This window comes from Hydractinia symbiolongicarpus, chromosome 8 (genome assembly GCF_029227915.1).
Source record: "Hydractinia symbiolongicarpus strain clone_291-10 chromosome 8, HSymV2.1, whole genome shotgun sequence".
Taxonomy (NCBI): Eukaryota; Metazoa; Cnidaria; class Hydrozoa; order Anthoathecata; family Hydractiniidae; genus Hydractinia; species Hydractinia symbiolongicarpus.
In genome coordinates, this window is record NC_079882.1 from 23383898 (window position 1) to 23407268 (window position 23371).

The 23371-nt window shown below is 32.7% G+C and overlaps 1 protein-coding gene across 4 annotated transcripts; it reads right to left on the reverse strand.

The window, feature by feature from the left end:
* Positions 1-972: 972 nt before the first annotated feature.
* LOC130654025 (dual specificity protein phosphatase 16-like) lies at positions 973-17448 on the reverse strand. 4 transcript variants are annotated; one of them, XM_057456529.1, is made up of 5 exons: positions 17345-17448; positions 14171-14635; positions 2323-2652; positions 1853-1976; positions 973-1750 (listed from the first exon to the last, which is right to left on the reverse strand). In XM_057456529.1, exons 2-5 carry the CDS (start codon positions 14535-14537, stop codon positions 1312-1314), a joined length of 1260 nt encoding a protein of 419 aa, XP_057312512.1. In that variant the 5' UTR covers positions 14538-14635; positions 17345-17448; the 3' UTR covers positions 973-1311. The 4 variants fall into 4 exon arrangements, with proteins under 4 accessions (XP_057312512.1, XP_057312513.1, XP_057312514.1 ...); XM_057456530.1 differs by lacking the exons at positions 14171-14635; positions 17345-17448 and adding an exon at positions 5487-6108; XM_057456531.1 differs by lacking the exons at positions 14171-14635; positions 17345-17448 and adding an exon at positions 4924-5630.
* Positions 17449-23371: the final 5923 nt, after the last annotated feature.

Sequence of the window (23371 nt, forward strand, 5' to 3'; positions counted from 1 at the left end):
AAAACTTCCGAAAAATTATTCTTTAAATCTGTTTTTTGCTCAGTTCTATTTTTATGGAAGCTGTTTACGGTTTTTTCTTATTATAAACCCTTTGTTTGTTGCTCCTAGAATAACATTTCTGAATGGTCGTCCTACATATGCTTCGGTGATACTGGTACCTGTCGTACAATAAAAAATTCCGCGATAGAAAAAAAAGGGAACCAATTAGGCCAAAGTTCACAGTTACGCTGGTAGTCTACTTGATCAATATAACCACACCCGAGGGGAAAGTGGTATAAGAAGCAAGGTTTGTCTCGTCCCTTGAATTTTTGTCTTCTTTTTACCTGCTTTCCTTCTCAATATACGGCACTGCACCCACCACAGGAATTTAGAGACCCAAAATAAACAAAAATTTTGTTCTAAAAATATAAAGAATTTTGACCAATGTTGTGTTTGAGTTGGCAAAAAGTCAGAACTGAGTCAGAACATTGTAACCTAAAAACTTACTGTTTTAATGCCTTTCAAATAATAAGATAAATGCTGACACCAGCGTAAAATTGTCAGTTGTTTTTTTACATGTCATAATTCTGTAATCCAACAAGTAGATTTGACATGTAATACCATTTTCTATAGTGACTGAAAATTTCACTTGTTCAGTAAGTACAGGGACTTTTCCTTATACATTCTAGTCTGCAAAATACCACAAGGCATTTAGTTAGAAACCAGAAAACCCCATGAAGTCATATAAACACTTACCGTGACATCTCTAGTTTCGCCATACTATAGTATGACGAAACTAGAGATCTTTCAGGTTCAAAGTATACCTAAGACTACAGTTTTTAAAAATCTGAATGTTTCAATTTTCACGATCTTATCTTAGCATGGTGCACCAATTATACCTTTGATGTCTTTGCAGATGTTTTACATATCTTTAAACAAATCCTTAAATCCTGAGGTATGGATTTAAGTTATACTATTATCGAAAAAGCAAAATTTATTCTCCAATGGTGTTTTATGTATTTACAGCCGCAAGAATATAATATAAATAAATACAAACAAAATATTTATGTAACAATCATACATAGTATGTAATATAAAACTAAGAAAGACTAACAGTTCCAGCCTCGTTTCCAGTACTCAAAGGGAGTATTGGGAAAGAGGATGCAACAAAATTCCTAAGGCAAGTAAGAGGACCTTAAAAGTGTCTGCAATGGCGAACAATTCTTTCATAATACGAATTACAGAAACGTTGCATTTAAAAAAAAGAAAGGAGTGAAAATAATGTACAGAAAAGTCAATTTGAAAAAAAATTCTAGAAACTTCGTTCACCAGCTACCTCCTTTCAGAGTTCAGCTGCAGTGTGAACCCTTTGGATTTACAAGTATCTTTTTTTGTAAAATTGATATCTAAAGTGAATGGTTTCGAGCGACAAGATTCTTCGCTAGTGTTCACAAATTCACTTCGACTCGGAGAAGGTATATCGTCCGATCCAGGAGACGGCATAAAGTCTGTCGAAGTCGAAGACGGCGTTGTACCGTCGCTATCGGGTGACGGAAATGCGTTACAACTATTTAAGTTCAATCTTTTATTTTCCGTGAAGACGTAAGTATTATTGCGAAATTCTGACGGCGATTTTAATCCCTCTAGTTTCAGTTCGCTAAGAGGTGTACAGATAAGTTGGGTTTCTTTCAGTAACTCTTGCTCATATTGTAGTAGCTGTCCCATGAAATTTAAGTTGGGAGATATCGTCGGACGCTTTTCTTTGACATACCTAAAAATCAAACATAAATATAAACAACATATACTTTTTACGACATTTAAATTTCTCAATTGAAATACTATACGCTAAGAAAATCCGCAAAAATGAACTAACCTATAAGCGTTATCCAAGGAGAGCGAAAGATGCTTCATAACGTAGGCAATAGCTATAGTTGCAGATCTTGATACTCCACCAACACAATGGAGAAGAACATGATCATCACTCTCCTTCACTTTGTCTAAAAATATACGTAAAGGTAAAACTTAAAACAAAGCGATACCTTTTGTTTTACTTTAAATTTACAAAACTGATCAAATACTTTAGAAAGTACTTTTTTGACCTTTTCTAGTGAAAGTTCAAAGGAGCTTACTCATGTTTTGATGAGTCAGCGAAATGAGAGAAACACGAAGCAAGCAGATGTTGTAGAAACCACTTGTAAATTTTATTCCGACATTATCTAATAGGAAGCCAGCCGGTAAAGTTTGTCGTAATAAAATTAGTCAGGGAAGAAAAATAAAACTATTCAACCCTCAAAATCCCTTGTAAATAGAAAAAAATCTCCCTGAACTAAAAAGAACACGTACCTATGAAATCGAAAGCTGTCTGAAACCACGTGACAATATTTTCATTCGAATTATCTTGTATGGGTATTCTCAGGTAATGACCTAAACTACAGTATGGAGTATCGGCTGCCGTCTGACTAGCGTTGAGAACATACTTCACGCGACAAGTTTTAAGGATATCTTCGGATTGCGCGTCTTTCTCACTGCCAAGGTATAAAAATGGTAGAACTTTTGTTGGAGGACAAAGCATTGTTGATGCACATGGTGTTGATATGGAAAGAAGCGCGCAACCATTTTTTCGTTTCGACTCGCATAATTTAGGGAATTTGTACGAGAATTCTGTAAAGCCACCTATAACAAAAAAGAAATCAAATTTATGTAATAAATTGCCAACTTAGATTCATTTTTTTTTACATGAAACAGGAAATTTAGTGAATACTAAAATTAGAAAAAACAGACTAATAAATCCTGTACCCATACTCCTTTTTAACCCAATAGCCATAACACAAAAATACGTTTTTCTTGTACATAAGGCCCACAAGAAAGATAGAAGAAAATTTCACTTCGCTCTATTTAAACATGGTACAAGAAAAACCTGCTAATCAGCAAAATTACATTATGACGTCAGAAATATTGATCCGTTTATTTTTCTTTGCTCATAACATCATTAATCTTGTCAGAGAAACCCTACCTTGAAATGTGTACTATTTGTGTACACGTGAACAAAACATGAAAAAAAGAACACGCACCATTGCTCTCCAACGTAGAGGTTAAATTTTACTTTTGTAACTGTCCACAATCTATTTTAGTGATAGTTATACCACTAACATAAATTATTATATTTGTCTCTACACAAAGCGTAATATGATGTAAAAAAATCAAAAAGAAACAATCCGAGACTACAAAAATGAAACAGAACAAAAAAGAATCTTATTAATCACGTATAAGAACTAGTCAGAGTGAGTCTTGTGATGCAAAATGAAGACGCAAAAGTAAAAGCTATTTTTTAACAATTACGACATGTCCCATGAATTGAAAAGGAAACCCTGTACACGGGTAACTTTCGCTTATGTCACTTCACAAATATAATTACATGGTCTTCAAAATGTTTAATTACTTTGTTAATTATGTGTCGTAATTATCAGTCGCGTCTCATTAACGCAAATTATTAACAAATACTGACGCTCCTTGCGTGATACAGCGTTGCGTCATTCTGCATGACACAGCGTTGTGTCATCCTGTATGACACTTCTCTCAGCGATGTCACGGTATATTATTGGTTATGATGATCTGGGTTATATAATCAGCCGTTTATATCTTATCTTCCCTGTTTATACTCACAAGGAATTCCGAACATAATAAGCGATTAGGAGAACAAGAATATAACACACATTTTTATCATGGCCTAGAGTTCTAAAGTGCTTGTCACTGCCCCTTTTTTTAAAAAAATAAAATTCTCCTTGGTTATGTTGCAGTCGGTATAATTTTAAGAACTTAAATATTCAATAATAGACGATTTAATGACATTAATTTTCGGTAGGATTTATTTTATAAATTTTTTTAGGCTTTCCCCTCATTTTTTTAAATCTTGCCATCTTTACCTGGTTTTCTAGGTTTAATCTACGTCTTGACCATAACACGTACTACAGTATGGCTGACCAGTGACATGTTCGTCTGTGATTTTAATTAGGCCTCTTAAGCGTTCTCGCAAATTAGATTAAACGTCACAAGCAACTTCCATCAGTCATGCAATGTTACGGCAACGTAACGGCTAACGAAATGAACGGACAGAGTCTTCAGTAGTGAAAAAAAATTAAAAGTTGATAAATTTTTCTCGCTGGAAATTTAAAAAATTATTCAACTTATAAGTTCACAAAAATCAATGTACAAAACAGAAAGTAAGTCTTCTTATGGAAAATAATTACATCAGTAATTTCTTCTTTAAGGGATGTATGAAATATGAGTTTTTGCCATAAGTTTATCTCGCATACCAAGGAAACACTTCTGTTTATATGGTAAACTACCCGCTTACCGAGATCTCGATCGTGCGCACCCAAGATCTCAGTGGGAGGGTAAATGATTTTTTCCTCCATAGAAACAAAATTAAATTTTTAAATTAGTTTGTTAACAAACCCTGATAGCAAACAAAATTCAGATCACGCTAAAATATTTACCCTTTCCCATATGAACAGCCCCTGGAAATGCCCCTCTCTATCAGAGTGTCGACAGCTTTAATAGAGTGACACATGTAGCCACTTGCAATCCTTTACTCACTCTCAGCATGAATACTAACTATTTACGTGTCCTAATTTATTAATAAGATGACTCGTGCTGAATATTCATGACAAAGGGTGGTTCTCTCGGAAGTTTTTCGAGACACACGTTGAGAAAAGAAAATATCCCAAACGCTATAGAAAACGTTACAGCATATATAGAAAAATGACTCAAATTAAAAACAATATTAACAATAAACGACACATCAAAAATAAATAGTTTAAAAAAATATGGCAAATATGTGCAAGAAAATATTATCTTAAAAAAAAGCAATGATATTGACTCATGTTAATGGCATTCATACTAAAAAAGGATATCACTTAGTGTAAACAAAACTTCATCCGTTACCTTTCACAAATAAACTATTAGCCGACAACAAACGCATGTGTTTCTCCATTGATTTAAACACTACCACACATAAGCTGTGTTGAAGTAGAAATGCAATGAGAAAGTGGAAGTTGCGGAGAACTAATACCCACTTTGAAAAACCGCACAATTTCAGAATAATTACATGTCGACAGGTCCGCTTTTGTTTGAAAGTCTTTCACGCTTTCTAAAGGATTATTCAATGGTTAGCGTTGCTAAGGCATGAGTCAGTGGTTATATTCAGTGAAGAAGTCAACTCGTTTGTTATGTGAGGAACATTTCACAGGAAGTTCTTCGCCACATTTTCTTAAACACGAAATCTGTTGCAATTTTTTTTTAATCCTAAGAAATCCGCAAGTGAAATAACGCAAATACATATGGTCAAAAGTAAATTCTGAAATTCTGAAATTCAGAGGAATATTGAAGCATCTCACAAATAGCAAAAAAAAAATGGAACGTAAAATCTGCAGCGTGCAGCGTGGATTCCCACTATCCTTCACTACAACGTAGTTGCCTAGCAACCGTAGGTACAATAACCCTCTCACCTTTTCCCCTTTTGAGAGAACCTTTTTTCTTGATAGAACAACCGCAGCCTTCTTCAGTAGTTGCAAAGAGTTTTAGTGTACTTGGCAAGTTGGGTCGCATAGTGTCAGTTAATTGTAGTGTTAACGGCGACATGGAGTACTTAAATCGTCGAGTAAAACTGTTCTATTAAATATAACACTCTTCCAATGAAAAAAAAGTTAACTTAAGTCTTCTTCTATGTCTTTTTTTATTCTCTATAATTTATCTAAGAAAAAAACAAGCATTTTTATTAATTCAGTACATCCTTGAACGACCCACGCGCGTGTCCACCTGGGTTGTACAATCACATAGCATTGCATGACACCAAATCTTGTAATGCGTCCGGGGTCATGCAAAAACGTAATCTAATGTAACATTTACATTATGTAAGGAAAACAAAACACATGGCAAGACAAAAACGAAACACTATTATCAGTCCCTTCATCCTCTTTACTCTCAAATGTACTCCACAAATAAATTTTTGATTTGCAGACTCACGAAACGTCTGCACTTAGCAACAATCTGATTAATCTGACTGCAACACAAAATCCTGACATGCTTACTTAACTTTAATCTTCACACGTCAACAAAAATGACTCATGGTTTTACTATACGAGAGCTAACCCTGCAATGCAACCTTCAATATTGCTTGCTATGTATACAAACAATTTGACAAAGAAATTCATGTTATTCAACGATTAGATAAAATCATAAAAATTACTCATCTTCTAAACTTGAGAATATTAATCCTCTTTAAAATGTGTGGAGTATTAACTTTTGACTTGATTTAAGCTAACTAACTGACAATAATCAGTTTCTAATTGGCTGGCCAAACCAGATTATATTTGAATGTGATCTTCGATATATGACTAACACAGTAAAAAAATATGCTTATGTTAAACACTTTAACAAGCTAGCCTGCTAATCATTAATTTCCTTTTCAGACGCGTCTTGCTGGCGCGAGGGAAAACGCAGGCTAAACCTCGATAATTACTTGATCGACTAAAACACACGACCCCCTGATTTAAACTACATAACTCTAGAACTTCGCATATCATCAGGGGGTACTGCCTTTTAAAATGATGAGTTATAATTGGCCATGACGGAATAGAACTCATTTCCTTTTTAATCAATTTTAATCAAGCTAACGAGCCATTAAAAGAAGAAAAGAGGAAGGAGTATAAACAGTAAAAAAAACAAATTTTGTTATTGTAGTTAAAGCTAATTAAAAACAAAACACTTGTCACTGAATGTGGAAAGAAATTACAAAGAAGACAAGAAAACCAATTCGAAAAACCAGGAAGCATCCTCAGGAAAAACATCAGCAGTGAAAAACGCACGGTCATTTCAAAAAAATATGACGTAACAGAAAAACAACAACAAAAACAACAACAATTAAAATAAGAACAACAAGGGGAAAAAACGACAAACAAGAAACACCAGTTAATATCTCACAACTCGCATAAACTTCACGCTGTCTGAGCATAGCACCAGCTTAAAAAAACCTCATTTAACCTTTACACAACACAATAGAAATACTTACAAAGATTAACCTAGCAATTTCTTTCTTTTCTGAGAAGAAACACTCATAAACATTCATAATATCTTTCACGAATACACTGACGTATTTTGCTGACAGAATACACTTACGCATCTTGCTGACGTAGTGAAATGAATTCTGCTAACTTAGCACAAAGCTATGCACACATAGAACAAAACTATAAGCAAATAGACACGATAGAACACTAAATATGAAAAAAATGAGTCAGTCTTATAAAGCTTGTATTTACCTAACGTGAAGATTGTCACTTCGAAAACGCGTTCACAAAAAATACGAAGAAACTAAAACTAAAGCTTACTACATTCCTCACAGGTCACACTTATTAAAGAAAATAAACACATAGTTAAGTTTTATCAGAAGATAGTAAGTGTGACTGTTTGATCATAACATAGAACATGATCTGTCTATTGTGATGTCCACGACAAGAATGTTTCTTTTTTCCGAACCATATTATCAAATATACATGATCACACTCTATGTTAAATTCAATTATGATGTCATAGAATGATTATTTTAAGAAAGTAAAACCACACACACACACAGAAACAGCCACAAGAAAAACTGCTAAAACACCATGTGAATGTATATCACAGGATAAAAAAAAATTTATTGTGCCAACCGATAAAAATAACGTGCCAGTCATTTTGAACTATGACCAATACTAAGATGAATAATTTATGAATCCTTATTATATAATTAATATTAGTCAGAGATAAAAATTTCTCAATCTGTTCAATTTAATCCTTTCACTTTGTTCTCGACATTCCAGTGCCTTTTGATGTCTTTGTACTCCACACAATAGTAATTGTTATCTTATCAATTATTAATTACATTGTGGACACAATAAATTTTCTTTTCTCAAGCATTATAGGCAAATAAAAATGAAACAGTTATGACTCACATAATTGCTTTCACTAAAATAAACTATTCGAGGTAAAAAAAAAAATTTTTAAAAATGTTTTAAAACAACTGTTGAACATATTTAAACACTTAACAAACAAAAGCCAGCTTAAGCCACATTCTCAAAAACACATTCAAGTTGAATTACCAACGAATATGTGGTTATTGTGTTATTTTCTAACAAAATGCCTAAAATACTTTCGAAATTATCATTCTCAATTATACATGAGTGGTGACAAAAGTGGTCAGTACTTCAGAATGACAGGCACTCAACTCAGTTTAATTACACTTTAACACAAGTGTCATAATAAACCAAACATTCATCATATTTTAAGTATGTGTGGAATTCCAACAGAACTATGCAAAAACGCATTTCCAACAGATTCACCGTAATACAAAAAAAATATGAAACTCTAGTTTCGTTAAAACATAAAAACAAATCCCAGACTGAACATCAAAATGTGGATTCATGCAATCAAATCATACAAAATGTGCTTTCGTCAATAGTTCACATTATATAACAAGCACTTCAACAAAACATATGCTTCTTCTTCAGTTATATCACCAGCACTCATTTCATAACTTTATATTCACTCATATTAAAACTTCAAGTTCCATATCAGCTTCTAGCCATCGCTTATGACGTCATGTTAATATAAATAAACTTTTTTTCATGAATCAATATTAAAACAGAACAATTTTTTTTTACGAAATAAATAAAAGAGAAAAAAACTGTGCAATACAGATAAATATTTCTTAACAACAACGAAAACTATTTCGATTGTAGAGTCTAGTTTCCAGTTCTGTTCTGTAAGTCTCCTAAAAACAGCTTTATATCCACTGACTTGAGTAAGACGCTCTATGATTAGATCAAGCGAATCATAAAATATGCATTTAGGAGGTAAAATAGATGAAATGAGACATAAAGTAGTTCTAAAAATACACTTTGCATTCACACTCCTGCTGCTAATCAAAAATTCATTTCATTACGTTCATTTATTTATTACTTCTTGATTCAAATCACAGCAGAGAAATACTCATAATGAATTGCCGACACACAGTCAGAGTGGACTGCAAATTGTTAAAATAAAAATTACACAGTGACTAAGCGAAATATTCAAAGAAAACCAAAAAAACAGGACAGCTTATTTATAGTGTGGTTTCCATCGATAATTTAAAAAGGAAAAAACATTAAAACGCTATAATTAGATGTATAAATTAAAGAAGGCGGCTAATTAAAGATTACAGATGCAACGTCATGGGTGACAAATAGGAAAGTTCGTTGACATCATATAGATTTCCACACCTCACACTTCCACTTAGTCATCACACAACAATTTTAAAAACATGGTAAAAGATAACACTTCCATTGAATGAGGAATTACAACATATTATGTTTTCCCCATTTCGTTCTTTTTATTTATTTTATTTAATTAGAAAATAAAAGAAAGATAATTAAAAATAATTATTATCAGAAGAATTGAGTGATATTATCACACAATTAACGCAATTTTTTACTAATTGCACATTTTCAACTAAATTAAAAATTAAATTAAAAAAACTTATAAAAAGCTTGGGCAATGGAGAAACTAGGAACTGCTAAGGACATTTGGACAATATTTTATATAGCCATAAGCTAAAACAAATATATTTTGGACATATACCTTAACCATAACATGCAATATGGCTGACTTTATGTTAATAACATCTCGCACAATGTGCCCAAACCATATTTAACGTTTAAGCCCACGCTTTTTCTCTCGTGCCTACGCAAAAAAACTACAGTATAACTTTTGCTAATTTTAAATCTATTTTTGTTCATCTTTTGTCTATTCTAAGACTGTGCCAGCAAATCCTCTTAATCCTGATTATAATATTATTAAAAGCTTTTGTCTGTGCGGTTAAGTGTCATTAGCTTGGCTATTCACAAAAAAACTGTTTACTTTAAAAATATGTCTCAATGGGGCGCCGTATTAACACTAGTTGTGTAAAAATATGGAAACTATTCCTCACTTTTTACCTGCTTTAAATCTTACCACTAATACCATTAATGCTGTTACGTTTAGCACTTCTGCTAACTATATTGCATTGTATAAAAAAAATTAAAAGCAAGATATTATATAAAAAATTTAATAATTTTCATTCATTCAATGATTGATTTTTTTTATATTTTTATTTATTTCCTTATTTATCTATACGTTCATTTTCATTCAAAAGTGTTTATTAAATTTTCTAGCTTTTTACTAATAAATTTATCATAAGGGAAGCGCTGTTACTTGAGCATCAATATCCATTTGACATGTTTTTCTATTGCTATTTCAGTTCTACAAAAACACAGCAGCAAACATGGAAGTGTTCAGCACTTAATTCCTATACTTATTCTCCTTTTACTACCAATTTTAATGCAAATCCTTTTAGTGATTCATTCTCTCCAAAAAATGACTTTTTTAGAGATTTTTTTACCAATCTAGTTTTCATATAGAAATATGATGAACTCAAATGTTTGACAAGCGCCCAGCAACAGAATGAATCAATAACCATAATTTAGATGGTCTACCAAACGGATTAGATTCTAGACAAAGAAATGATGAATTGCTACTCAAGCCACAAAAATAGCATCAATCATTCACAACGACACACAAATAACCATGTATCATGCACCATTGAGTGAGAACGAAAATGTAGGGTGATGATGAAACAAGTTTAGGAGAAAGAATAAAATAACTGCATATTCCCAAATCTTTTTCAAAGTAAGGAGTCCTAATATTTATCATTACAATGTACAGTCCGATAATTCACTTTATTATTCAATTGCACATAATCATACCTAGTAAACTGTTACTACATTAAACCCCCTGTATAGCTAAATTCAATCTTTTTAGGCATGACTAATATAATAATTAAACGCACTCGCTTATAAAAAACACTAAAATTTAAAATCGATAATATGTTTGATTGTGCAAGTCTTAGCTGGGTATGACCTTGTGTTGAATTGGATTTTTCCCCCGTGCATTACTAACAATAAAATATAATTAGTGCGTTCCAAACCAATAAGTAAAAAAATATAAAGGCTTTCCTTACAGCAAACAAAAGTATAAATAGAAGCATTAAAATACCTAATCTTTTGGATTACATGGACGAGTGCCAGATGCGTATGTAATATCTCCTTACAAAGAATTTAAATCTTTCCTACTGATATCTGATTAGGTTTGTTGTAAAGAAGTTGCCTGGTGGACAGACTAATGACAATGTTATTGTTTGCTTGAACAAAAATATATTAATCCGTTAGTTAGTCACGTGTGTGCTGGATAACATCTTCTGACGTGTGTTGTGAATTATAGTTCACTAATATTTAACGACAGCATTGATTAGTATTGATTCGTTTGACTAATTAATAAAAAAGAACGTACAATGTATATATTTACAGAGTTTTTTGTTTATGCTAAAAAAAAACTTTTTTAAAATTTGATTAATAGTAACAGTTGAATCCTTAGATTTATTAAATATTTTAGAAACAAAGTTAGATACTAAAAAACATAACAAATGAAAAGTAATTAAAACGGGTCTTATTGTTAAAACAGGGTCTCATTGTTAAAACAGGGTCTTATTGTTAACACAGGATAATTTACTAGAAATAAATTCATTCTTGTTATAAATTTATTTTTTGATCATCAATGTGCTATATTTATTTATAAAAGTTAATAGATGTCACTTTCTAAATTTGTGGGGAGCACTCAAAACTTCATGCACCTAGTTTTATTTCATGAATTATTACAATAATAATTATAATAAATAATAATGGATGCCACCATAAACAATTTTAGGAGATTTAAGAGGAACCATATTTTTGGTCCACAGATTAGGGAGATTTCAGGAGGATCAACATTTTGGTCTAAACTTTAGGTTATTTAGGAGATTTTAGGACGAATCAATATTTTGAGTCCAAATTTTAGGGTTATTTAGAAGATAAGGCCCCCATGGCCTAGCTCAGACTGGAAGATCACTAATAATATAACCATCCGGTAGATGTTAAGTCGATCACAATTGTTATAATTACGTGGTAGATCATTTGCGTGTAATGTAAGAAAATTAGAATTTTGGGAACACTTAATGTTTCTTCAACCATCATAGAATGTAGCTTTTGTTATAGGAAAGACAAAAATAGCCTAAAAATTGAATCCTGAAGTTTATAAATATTTGTATTATTATCATGTTGCTTTCCTTCAACAACCAAATGAGTGTAAATGATTATTTAGAGCTTTTTTGTATTGGTTTGCATTTTAACCATATATTTATAAACTAATAAATATAACATTAAACCTTGAACTGGAATTTTTGAACCAATACAGATTAAAAAAAATTGCTCCGGATATAGTTGTTTTGAGTAAAAATATGGTTTTAAACAGGCTTAGTTACATATGCTAACACTTTAAAGAGGCTTTTTACAGAGACAAGCTAACCTAGTTAAGTTGGCCAATGCAGTTTACTGACATGACTTCTTTTATCATTATGAGGTAAAAAAAATATGAAAATCTCTTTATATTTTTTACAGGGGGCTCTGAGTGCATTTAAATTCTGAATCTTATTTCACGAAACTTATGCTATCTAAATAAAAATGAATTGTGCATCTAAATCAAAGAGGTTAGCAATGGCCAGTGTAAGCACAAAATCTTTTATTTTTTTGTTTATCCTTTGCCTCTATTGTGGACAGCGCTAGACGCTAATTAAAAAAAAGATAGAATCATAGACTTTGAACTAATGGTTAAGGAGACATTAAAGGTTAAGGATTTTTTTAATACTTCATTAACTTGTTAGTTCCGAAACGGATGGGTTTACCCATCTTTGGGGAATTGGACATTTTATCCACCAAGGTTATTGCTATCAACTAATAATAAACTTTATCATGCACAAAAACAAAAAAATCGACTTGGTTTAGTATGAGGGGACCTTGTGAGAAAATTCCAGTCTAATTTCTGGTATCCCTATGTAAGAAGACAAAAACTTGAAACGCATTATAGGAAAATTAACAAACGAGATCAGCCTAGTTAGTCTGATCATCTCATTTATTGGTTGCATAATAGGAATGAGCAGTTTAAACCTCATCACACTTCAATTTATTAAAAATATATATAAAAAAGTTTCTTAAAAAAGTAAACAAACGTGAAAACTGTGACACGTATGCGTGTCAATTGCACCTGTAAGTAAATCTGGCTTAAGTGTGTATAAGGCCTTTCTTTGTCATATAGCTTATGTAGTATCATTATCTCTATCTATCTGCGAGTGATCAATAAAATTAGAAGTATTCTCTAAGAAAATAGAGCTGTTTCTATGCACAATTTAAATTGATGAAAAAGCAGAAAAAAATATTGTATAAAGAGTACTTTTCACCATCATTTTAGCAACAACAGCAAATGGTAAAGTACAGGCAGCACTCAAAGTTTCTGGAAAAGTGCCACAAAAGAGTACTAGGCACCTTATTGACCCAGAAGGATGTTTATTGTCCACACCTTTATAGATAAATTCTTAGAACCCTTTTCTAGTCATACCTTTGCTCTTGCTTGATATAGTTTTTCTAATATTGCTCTGTATTTAGTTATTGCAAGATCACCATCAAAATATTTAAAAAGGGTAAAATTGTTTGCTCTAACTACACCTTTTAGTACACTTATAAGTTGACATTTGTTAATGACATCTCCAGCAATTTGTGTTCCTCAAGGCAATGTCCTTTACTTTGTTTAGCATACTGGAGTTAAAAAGATTGAGTCTTTCAAATTTGTAGTAGACTATGCTCTCATCAACTTTGTACTTTTTTTACAATTGTTACTGTTGACTTTTTAATCGTTTGTCAACCTTCTGCACAATATTAGTCTTTTGTATATATTTTTATTTTTGGTCTTTTACTTTTTGCTGTAGGGAAATAATCTTTAGTTTCATGTTAATTTCAATTATTTTCATTGGCTTTAAGTGACACAAATTCCAGAGGTGATAAAAATATGAGGAAACAGAAAATAAGAAGGGTGAGAATTTATGCAACTTTGGCCAATTAGTGCAATACACATAAGCACATACACATAAGCAGTTTCACTACCACCAAGAATTTTGAGTTAAATATTTGTACAGAAAATTAAATAAAATAACCGCTATTTACCAAGTTAATATAAATTTTAGGTATGTCAAAAAAAAATAAAAATAAAAACAAACTACCTTGCAATACTGCGACATGTTGAAAGCACTGTGCCATCTTTTCAACCAAAACATAAAAAAAATGGCTGTGAGGTACACTGAAAACATCCCAGGCAGATTGATCATAAATAAGAACTTTCTTATACTGTGACCAATTACAGCTAATTGATTCCAACAATTGGAAAACAGTTATTTGATCACTTTGTAATCTTCTCTTCATAAGTTTCGAGCAGGTTAAATTGACTGCATTTTTTACGTGGTTATCATTGTATTCCAACATTGATCGTGTGTCAATAACAAGTAGTAAGTCTCTGTAAGATATTCCCATTAAGACATTTGCCAAATCTTCCACTGATACAATATCAACATTCATCATTGGAGGAAACATTGAAGTATTTCATAAAGTATTTGTGTACTATTATATTAACATCTGTTTATTCTGTGTTGCCGCAATTGGTAATGTTTTCTTGAACATTGTCACTCTTCCTAGAATTAAAAAAAACACACAGATTTTAAATATAACGATCATGACAGTAAAGAGTAAAACAATGTTTCCTACATCTAAATCTTTCTGTAAATCGACTTTAAACTAAACCCAAAGTTAGTCTCAAAATACCCAATTGTTACTATCTTACCTGCAAGGATAGTGTTGGTTTCCAACTCCTAACTGAGTAACTAACTAATTTTGTCCCAAATGGTCAATTGCAACGTCATCAACAAGCTTTTTACAAATTTTTAATTTTTTTTTTTAGGTTCACATTACGACACGTTGGCCAACTGAGTCATTACACCTTGAGTAAAAATATTTAATTTGACCATTTAACGGCAGGCGAATTAATGCAAAATGATGTATTGATGAAAAATACAAAAGATTTTTAAAATATTTTTTGCCAAATGATTCCTCCCAACAAAATAAAGTTGTGTTGTGACTTTCAAGTTCTACGAATAATCCTAATAAATTTACCTATTATAAGGATTTTATAAGAGCTTTTAAGCGGTATTTTCGAGAAATGGCTAAAGGCTCTAAGATGTATCTAAGAATTTCACCAGGTGTCTGTAATAGATAAATATAAAAAGTCAGTAGGTAGCCTAGCGATGAATCATATCCCTCACACAAGGAACAGCTATAAATCAATTTTTAGGTTTTGTGAAATGATTCCGTTAATAAATTAAAAATATATTGTTGCAGTGATGTGTAATTGACATTAACATGCGGAATAGCTTATGCAGCCCCTGCATCTTGTTTTATCCTAAGTTACCACCATCTTCATACAGCTACCATAAATTTTACATTGCCACAGGACATCACCATTGCGAGAGCAATAAATAGATTATATGTTCACATTAAAAGTTTGTGTGGCATGTATGCAAGAATCTCTGTTTGTTTTTAAAGTTAGTTATCATATTATAGTAACGTTCTTGTAGTTATAAAAATCTGAAATTTGAAAAGCGAATTATATTATTATTATTATGAATAAAATAAACTATAAAACGTCAGATCCTGAGAAGACCCATAGTCTTTTAACTAGAAAAGGAAAAGTAGTTCTGTGTGTTTGCTTTGCGAATTTATTAACAAGATATTAATTTATTCTTATGAGTTATTATACAATAACAAAATAAATGAGGGAGAGTCATTCGAAAAAAGGAAGAAAATATGTAACTTTTGAATGCTCTCTCAAATACACAAGGGTAGCAGCATCACAAAATTAGATGTTTTTATTAATAATTGTGGTGACACCTAAAATTTTTAGTCCATGAAGAGAATATTTTTATCTCCAGGGTGGGACAATTTGTACTAAAAACGATATTTGGCATTCTGAACGGTTTTAATCAATTTTAGATAATAATTACGTTATAACTAACTTAATAATAGAATTTTAAATCAAAACCTTAAAAAAATTTTTGATGTTAGTTCCTTTTATAGAATGACTCTGTTACAACTTTTCTTTGTTTTGTTTCTGAAAATGTTTTAATTATACTGGAATGTTCAATGTTTGAAGCTCATTGTAAGACAAATTAAAAGAAAGTATTTTTTGACAAATCAAATAACAAAACAAAAGAGTTGGTATAGTCTATACAATACAGAAATTATGTAAACTTTTAATGATAATCATAACAGGGCTACTGCCTATTGGGAATGGGCGTCTTTTTAGTCATCTGAGTGTTTTTATCTATGCATGTATCTGTGTCTAAATTGTATGTTTGTGTACCTGAGACAAGGTGTATTTAAGATTATTTTAATAATTTTTAGTTCCATTTATTTTTTAAGTTTTTATTCTGTAAATACTTGGCTTCTAGCCGTTTGAAATATATGCCACTCTCATTAAAAATTTGTGATAGCTTTTGTGACTGTTGCTCACATCCATTGAGTTAACACAAAAATTTACTTATCCCTGTTTTTTTTAATAATTTTTTTGTGATGTTGACAAAACTAACAGCACTTGTGAATTAAAAATCATAGAAAAATCATATTACAGGCTTTGCAATTCGCAACAACACTTAGAAGTATTTTTAAAATATATACATAACCTTGTCAGCAATTTTTGCCACAGTAAGATTGCACATAGGGAGTCCGTAGGAGTTGTGTAATTGCAAGAGTGAAAAAAAGTCGAAAATAATGGCAACGAAATAAGAAATTGTTTTTAAAGCATAGTTTTTAGTTTCCTCCTACAGCAATGCATGAACATTAAAAGCTCTTTGTAAAAAAAACTTATTTTTTGTGCTGTAACTAACAAGTTGTGGTTAAATTGAATAATTGGAGAAAATGCTAAACTTTTTTTTTATACTTTTTTTTACTATAAATATAATAATTTTTCTCAAGTAAAAAAATTGTTTTTAACATAGGAGGCAGTTACACTTAAATTAGCATTTCACAAACAAAAGCCAACATTACACTAAATTAAAAGACTATATTGAGAACAAAGTGGTATGTAAAGTGAGATAGCTATAAATATACGACAGCAATATTTTAAAATGCTAAATTACAAGGGCTGTATTAGCATCTATAATCGAGGCACTTTGATAGAACATTCAGGTTAAGACTGAAATTGCATGTGCATTTTCAGAACAATGCCATACAATGTTTGCAAAGAGCAAGAGCATGTTTTAAAACCAAAGCAAGAACTTATTGAAACCCAGTCCATGACAAAAAAGCTTGTTCGAATTAATACAACTATATCCAATAATATGTCTAACCTTGAAATCAAGTCAGAGAAGAGTGATTGTCTTAATTGTCTTCCCTCTGATACAACTGTGTAGCCAAAAATATTTTGGTATATAGTTTATTAGTTATTCTAAAAGTAAAAAATATTATGATTAACATAGCCAGATAAAAAAAATGAATGGAAACAATTCATAAAACACCCAATTAGATCCACAAGTAGAATGAAATCAATGATAAAGTCCAGTAACAAAAACAAGGCCCATAAAACATGTTTAAAACAAGAAAGTAATTTATAAATATAAGTACAAATTACATGCAAATTATCTATTTTGAAAACAAATGCGCAAATTAAAGTACAACACAACCTTACACTTAAAACAAGTTAATTAGCTTACCAGGATTGTGTTAGTTTGTTCACTAGGATCTTCATGTTTTTTTGAAAAACCTTGATTCGTTGTTCAGATTTTGAAGTTCCTTAATTATGCATGACATTATCAATTAGCTCTGAGTAAGGTGTTGTATTTACCAGTTTTACTAAGGCATGCTCTGGTTTTTCCATTCAGTCTCTATCCATATTATAGCTGTGCGAGTAGCGAGACGTACGCAATGCAGTATAAAAAAGGATGGGCGAACCGGTGGATTTTTCTCCGGGCTACCAACTAGTATTACTAATAGCCTTCTGTCAACTAAAAGCATGTTGTGTTAACCATGCACAAAATCTTGTAGGGTACAACTTACAAATGCAATATGCATTTTACCAACTTTATCGTGATCGCTCAGGTATAGTAAATCACTCAAAAAGCCAAATATTTATGAAAAACCAATTCCAGATTTCTGCAGCCTTGCCAACGAAGTAATGATCAGAGTCATAACAATGAATATACCATTTTGATTTAAAATTAGTTATTGTTGAGTGACAGGTTTGTATAGGTCTTTGTTTTGCCTTTTTGTCTTCTAAAATCTTTTTTATTTTTGTGTTTTGCTTTTTATATGTTTTTACATGTTAAGATAAATATATTGTCATGCTTTCCAGCTACCAACAAATCTTAAACACACTAATTTTAAGATTTAGGCAACGAATGTAAATTTTAAGGAAGCATAGCTAGCCAGTCTTATTTATTGCTATTTATTCAGGGTTTTATTTAGTTCGCTATAAGAGCTTTTTAAGCTAACTTTATTTATTTTTGTGTTATTTTTAACAATCTCATTTTTAGTCTGCATCCAGGCTTTGTGGTTGCTGTTATCTACCTTCTGCTAAAGAGTGAAATTTTATGGCTCTTATGCAAGGCACATAATCACCCTTATCCAAAAATTAAGATATACATTTTTTAATTTTTTTTAAAAGTCAAGGATGCGTTATAACTATCCTGAAAATTTAAAATCTGAAAAATACTAGAACTGAAAAAAATGGTTTTTTTCAATTTCTTTAATTCCTTGTTGTTTTTTTCAATCACCATATTTAAAGATTTTCTTGATCACTTATTCCTGGCCAAGGGCGCGCTGCCCTCGTAAAATAATCGTTTTCAGTCGTTGGTAAATAGACAGGCAGAGTTTGCTAAATTGATTTTAAAAAACTATAAATCAGAGGCAAAAAAAAAAAAGAAATCGTAGGTATGTCTTTTCCTTATGGCCACTAATTATGATAATTAATGCTTATCACACGCTCTTTCATTTAATAAAATGTATGGCCAGGGGAGAGTGCCTAAAAATTGTAGATTGTCTATAAACAATCTACAATGAGCTGGAATTGTTTCATTTTCTGTTTTAAGATCAGGTTTTACTTATTTAAAAAAGTAGGTTACTTTTTTAACTTGATTTCTTTGATCGTTGTGGTCTGTTCTTTATAATTCTTGCCTGTGTGCATGCGTGTGCGCATGTCCATTGTTTTAGACGCAAAATCAAAACAACTGTATATATACATCACAGTGCAACTCATCTATAAACTTAAAAAAATGCATGTTTCCACAAATTTTGATGCTGATACACAAATCACCAACATATCTGAAGATATGTTGGTGATTTGTGTTAAACAATGTTCGAAACTTTCAAGCAAGTTAACCTGGATCAGAGAAATATAGCTAACTCTATGTAGCTATAGTTTAAAGCAAATGAAATCTACAAAACATGTATATATATATATATATATATGAATTAGAAATTAAATGACTTAGAAATATTGGGAACATACCAAGAGCAAAATGTAGCTAGCTATATACTAGTTGTCAGACAATGCAGAAAGGGTAATCCTGAAGGATAGTCATAGTATTATATCCTGGTGTTGTGTAGCATCCTATCTATATTTCCTATATATAGCTATATACTTCAATCCAATCAGTCTATGAACGGGATTCCTCAGCTAATCTAATGTCACTATAAAAGGGGTAAAAAGAAGCTTTCTAGCTGGTCCTAATAGTAGTACTTCAAGTGCCACAACAGCCCATTCAACTTTGATTTGACTTGACTGAACTAATCTGACCCAACTTAGAACACGGCCCGTCTATAAAGGGGACGGACCATCTGTAGACACGGTGGCCCATCTTTTGACTGGCAGGACCAACTTGCATACATTAGGACCCTGTAACGCAAACTAACTACTGCAACTTTCTATGGCGTAATCTTGTATATATTAAATCAAGTCAAGTAGGGAGGGTATCAAAAACAACTCTTCGCAACTCTTGGTGCTAGACCAGAGATCTTTGATTTTCGTTTCTAACACAGATGATAAGATCGTATAGCATATTCAGCTTTTATATAATGTAATATTGTATTAGCTATAGCTATAACATTACATTACGGTAGCCTGTTTTTAAATTGTCAATAAACTCGCAAAATACGAAAAATGTTAGAAAAACATCTTGCTTTTAGAAAAACCCAACAGGGAAGAACGTGGAGAGAAATTAAGTACAGCTGCTGGCCACAGAACGTCGGAAAATCATCGAGTTGCATGTTGCAAACCGGAACACGGAACAGCACGGAGCCGTTAATTCAAAAGATAGTATCATTCCATAAGGAGTACATCGGTAGCTGGAGTGTTTTCCATCTTTTATACCTAATTGCATCCTCGAGTCCCCAGGGTTTGTTGCCTGATGTCAAAGCCACTAGCGCTACTTGAAATAAACCCTGAGGACCAATCTCGTTCCCAGGACTTCTTTTTCGCTTTCTAATACGTGCTGAAAGCAGAAAAGAAGCCCTGGGAACGAGATTGCCCTGGGGACGAGTTTAAATGAATCGACATGAATGAATGCAAGAAAGGCATTGCTGCAGCAATATTTTTGAAAAAATCAAGAAACTTAAAAATTCGTTGTTCAGAAAATTAAACTCGTTACGTTAATCCCGAATGAATTCTAAAAAGTGTAAATTTGCGGAATTAAGGACCTGCAAAATTGTGACTTTTTGTGGTTTTTCGATATGACTGGCCTCGCGTCCTACTGAAATCAAAACACACAGGACCGTCGTAGTGTTTGGATCACATAAAGTCTTTTAAGAAGCTCGCAAAGTGAATTTTTGCATCAAGCGTAAACCTTTTAGTTTAACCTTCGCAGCGGACATTGATAAAAAAATTATGTTTATTAACTCCTTTTCTAAATAAATTTTTTACAACAGTACTTTTCTGTGATTAGAGATGCTAAAATGGAAGTGGATCCACCTTGAATATCAGTGACAGCTTAGTTACATCGATTTAGCTGGAAGTGTACAGACGAACTAGCTAAACACTTGCTTTACTAGATAAAACGTGACATAGAATGAGTTCGTCTTGGTGACCAGTAAAATGTAACCTTTTATCTGGGGTTGTTCTAATTTCCAATCCAAATTTTAATGTCCAATTTGAAACTGATGTGATGCAGTCTCTAGGAGAATAATTCAACGATTATTATTGCTAGTAGCGAATGTGCGTGGTTTGAGGTCAATAAGTTAGATGATCCTGGTTCAATGATTTGTTGAAGAGTTGGAAAAGAGACGGAAACATTCTGCCTAGGGACTTTGATACGCTGCCGGCAAAGACTCGGGATGCCTGGCGAGAATGGGCTACCCAGGTACCTGTGCTGGAGTTCAATAGTGGCAAGTACAACATAGAAAAACATAGAAAACATTTTTTGGCCACAAGGATGAGCTACGATAGATGGTGCAAATCTCTGTAATGTAAGGTAGAGAATTTGGTGTTTCTTTTGGAGTGATTAACGAGTTATGACAATTTGAACCACTTTGAGCATGTTGCACACGTGTTCTATAGTAGTCTTAGCGGTAATAACACGTCATCCCCTGAAGAGTATTCTGAATTCCAAGAGGAGTTCTACAGGCAAGGTTCTGTGACTATGATGGACAGGTTGTTGGAGTACAAGCTTCGATACTATAGAGGTGATATTGACACCTTGAAGGATGCGGTAAGTATCCTCGAAATGTCGATGCAGTGTGTTAAAAAAGGCTCCAAGAATAAATACAAAGATAGAACTATCTTCGTATGCATTCTAGCTTCGTTGATGGTAGTGAACAAACCTTGGATCAGTTGTCCAAGAAGGTAGAGAAAAGCCGACCTCAATAGAAAAAGATGAGCAGCGTTTGTAGCATCATAATCAATTAAAGAAAGCATTTTCGAAGAGTAGCAGCTAGAAAGTTCACTGGTCCTGCAACTACTAGCGGGGCGATGTGGAAAACAATCAGAATTTCGGAAGAGCGAAATATTTCAGCTTCCATATGTATGAGGAAGAAGAAAGACTGAATTCTATAGGGTAAAGGCTCATTAGAATAAATGAGCGATAGTTCATAACAAGAAGTAGATCAGCGTGTAATTACAAAGCCAATGAAGCATCCGGGGAGATTAACGCAGGTTTAAAAGTTAGCGGCACTAATGAAGAAGAGCAAGGAAGAACTGCAGCAGAACAAAAGCACTGTACAGTCATAAGTCATAACACTGTGCGCAGTAGTTCACGGTTTAACAATGTGACTTAGGGTGCAGTGTATCTCTATACTACGGGCGTATGCGGAAAAACACATATTTTTGTTATTTAAAAAAAACTTCCGCGCTTAGCCAAAGGCCAACTTGAAGTGCTGGAGGAGCATAAAACAAGGATTCATCGTTCTTAACACTAAAACCATGTATTGACGGTCCCCTCCTCTAGACTACTGCTACAAATATCAATGCAATTCATGTAACTTATTTTTCAAACTGCAGTAAAAAATGTTTTGCTTGTTTTATTTATTGCTTAAATACTAAAGCAACGTCGTCCTTACCAACTTACAAACCTATGGGACGAAGTTCATAAAAAACTTGTGTAAGATGCCCTATACGCGGGGTTTAAGTAGCCGCTCTTAATTTATTTATCTTTCGTATATGACCCAAACCATAGAATTTGTATTGCAAAATAATAGCTCTTCTCCCAACCTCATCCCCAAGGTCTTATGGTCCCTGACCCGTTATAACTCAAGGAGGCAAAATGCCCTGAGAACAAGGTTGCTTTACTCTATTCATAAATTACCAGTTCATAAATTCACGTCATCCTTTTGACGAACTCCTGCAGCGGTAAAAGGGGGTTGTGTTGCCAATAAAAAGAAAGCTATTGTGTCTTTTTTATATCGCATGGTTTTTCTTCAAAATAGTTATAGAAATCACTTAAAAACTGGTTTTTGATGAGGGTAAGTTTATATATACAATTTTGTATGTCGGCTTGCGTACAGTCATGGAAACCTGCTAAGTAAGCGTGTACTGGTTAGGCGATTCTTTAAATTAGTAGTAAGACTGAAGTACCCGAGCCCGCCTATGATGTAGAATGAATCAAGTACAGTTCAAGCGTTGTATGTTGTAAAGAAAGCTATAGGTAGATAGATAGAGGTGAATATTTTATGTCTAGCCTCACCAACATCGAGGAATATACCCTGTGTATAACTTCCAGGAGGGACCTTGGCTAGGATGGGGAGTCCTAGAGTATTTATTGCTTTACCAGACAACTTCCTGCAACACCCCAAGGCTCACACAGTGTGCCATTTCCCCAATTTCCCTTACAAGGCTTGGGTTGACCCGGGGCCATGGTAACATTGCAACTATGCAATTTCGAAGAAACTTG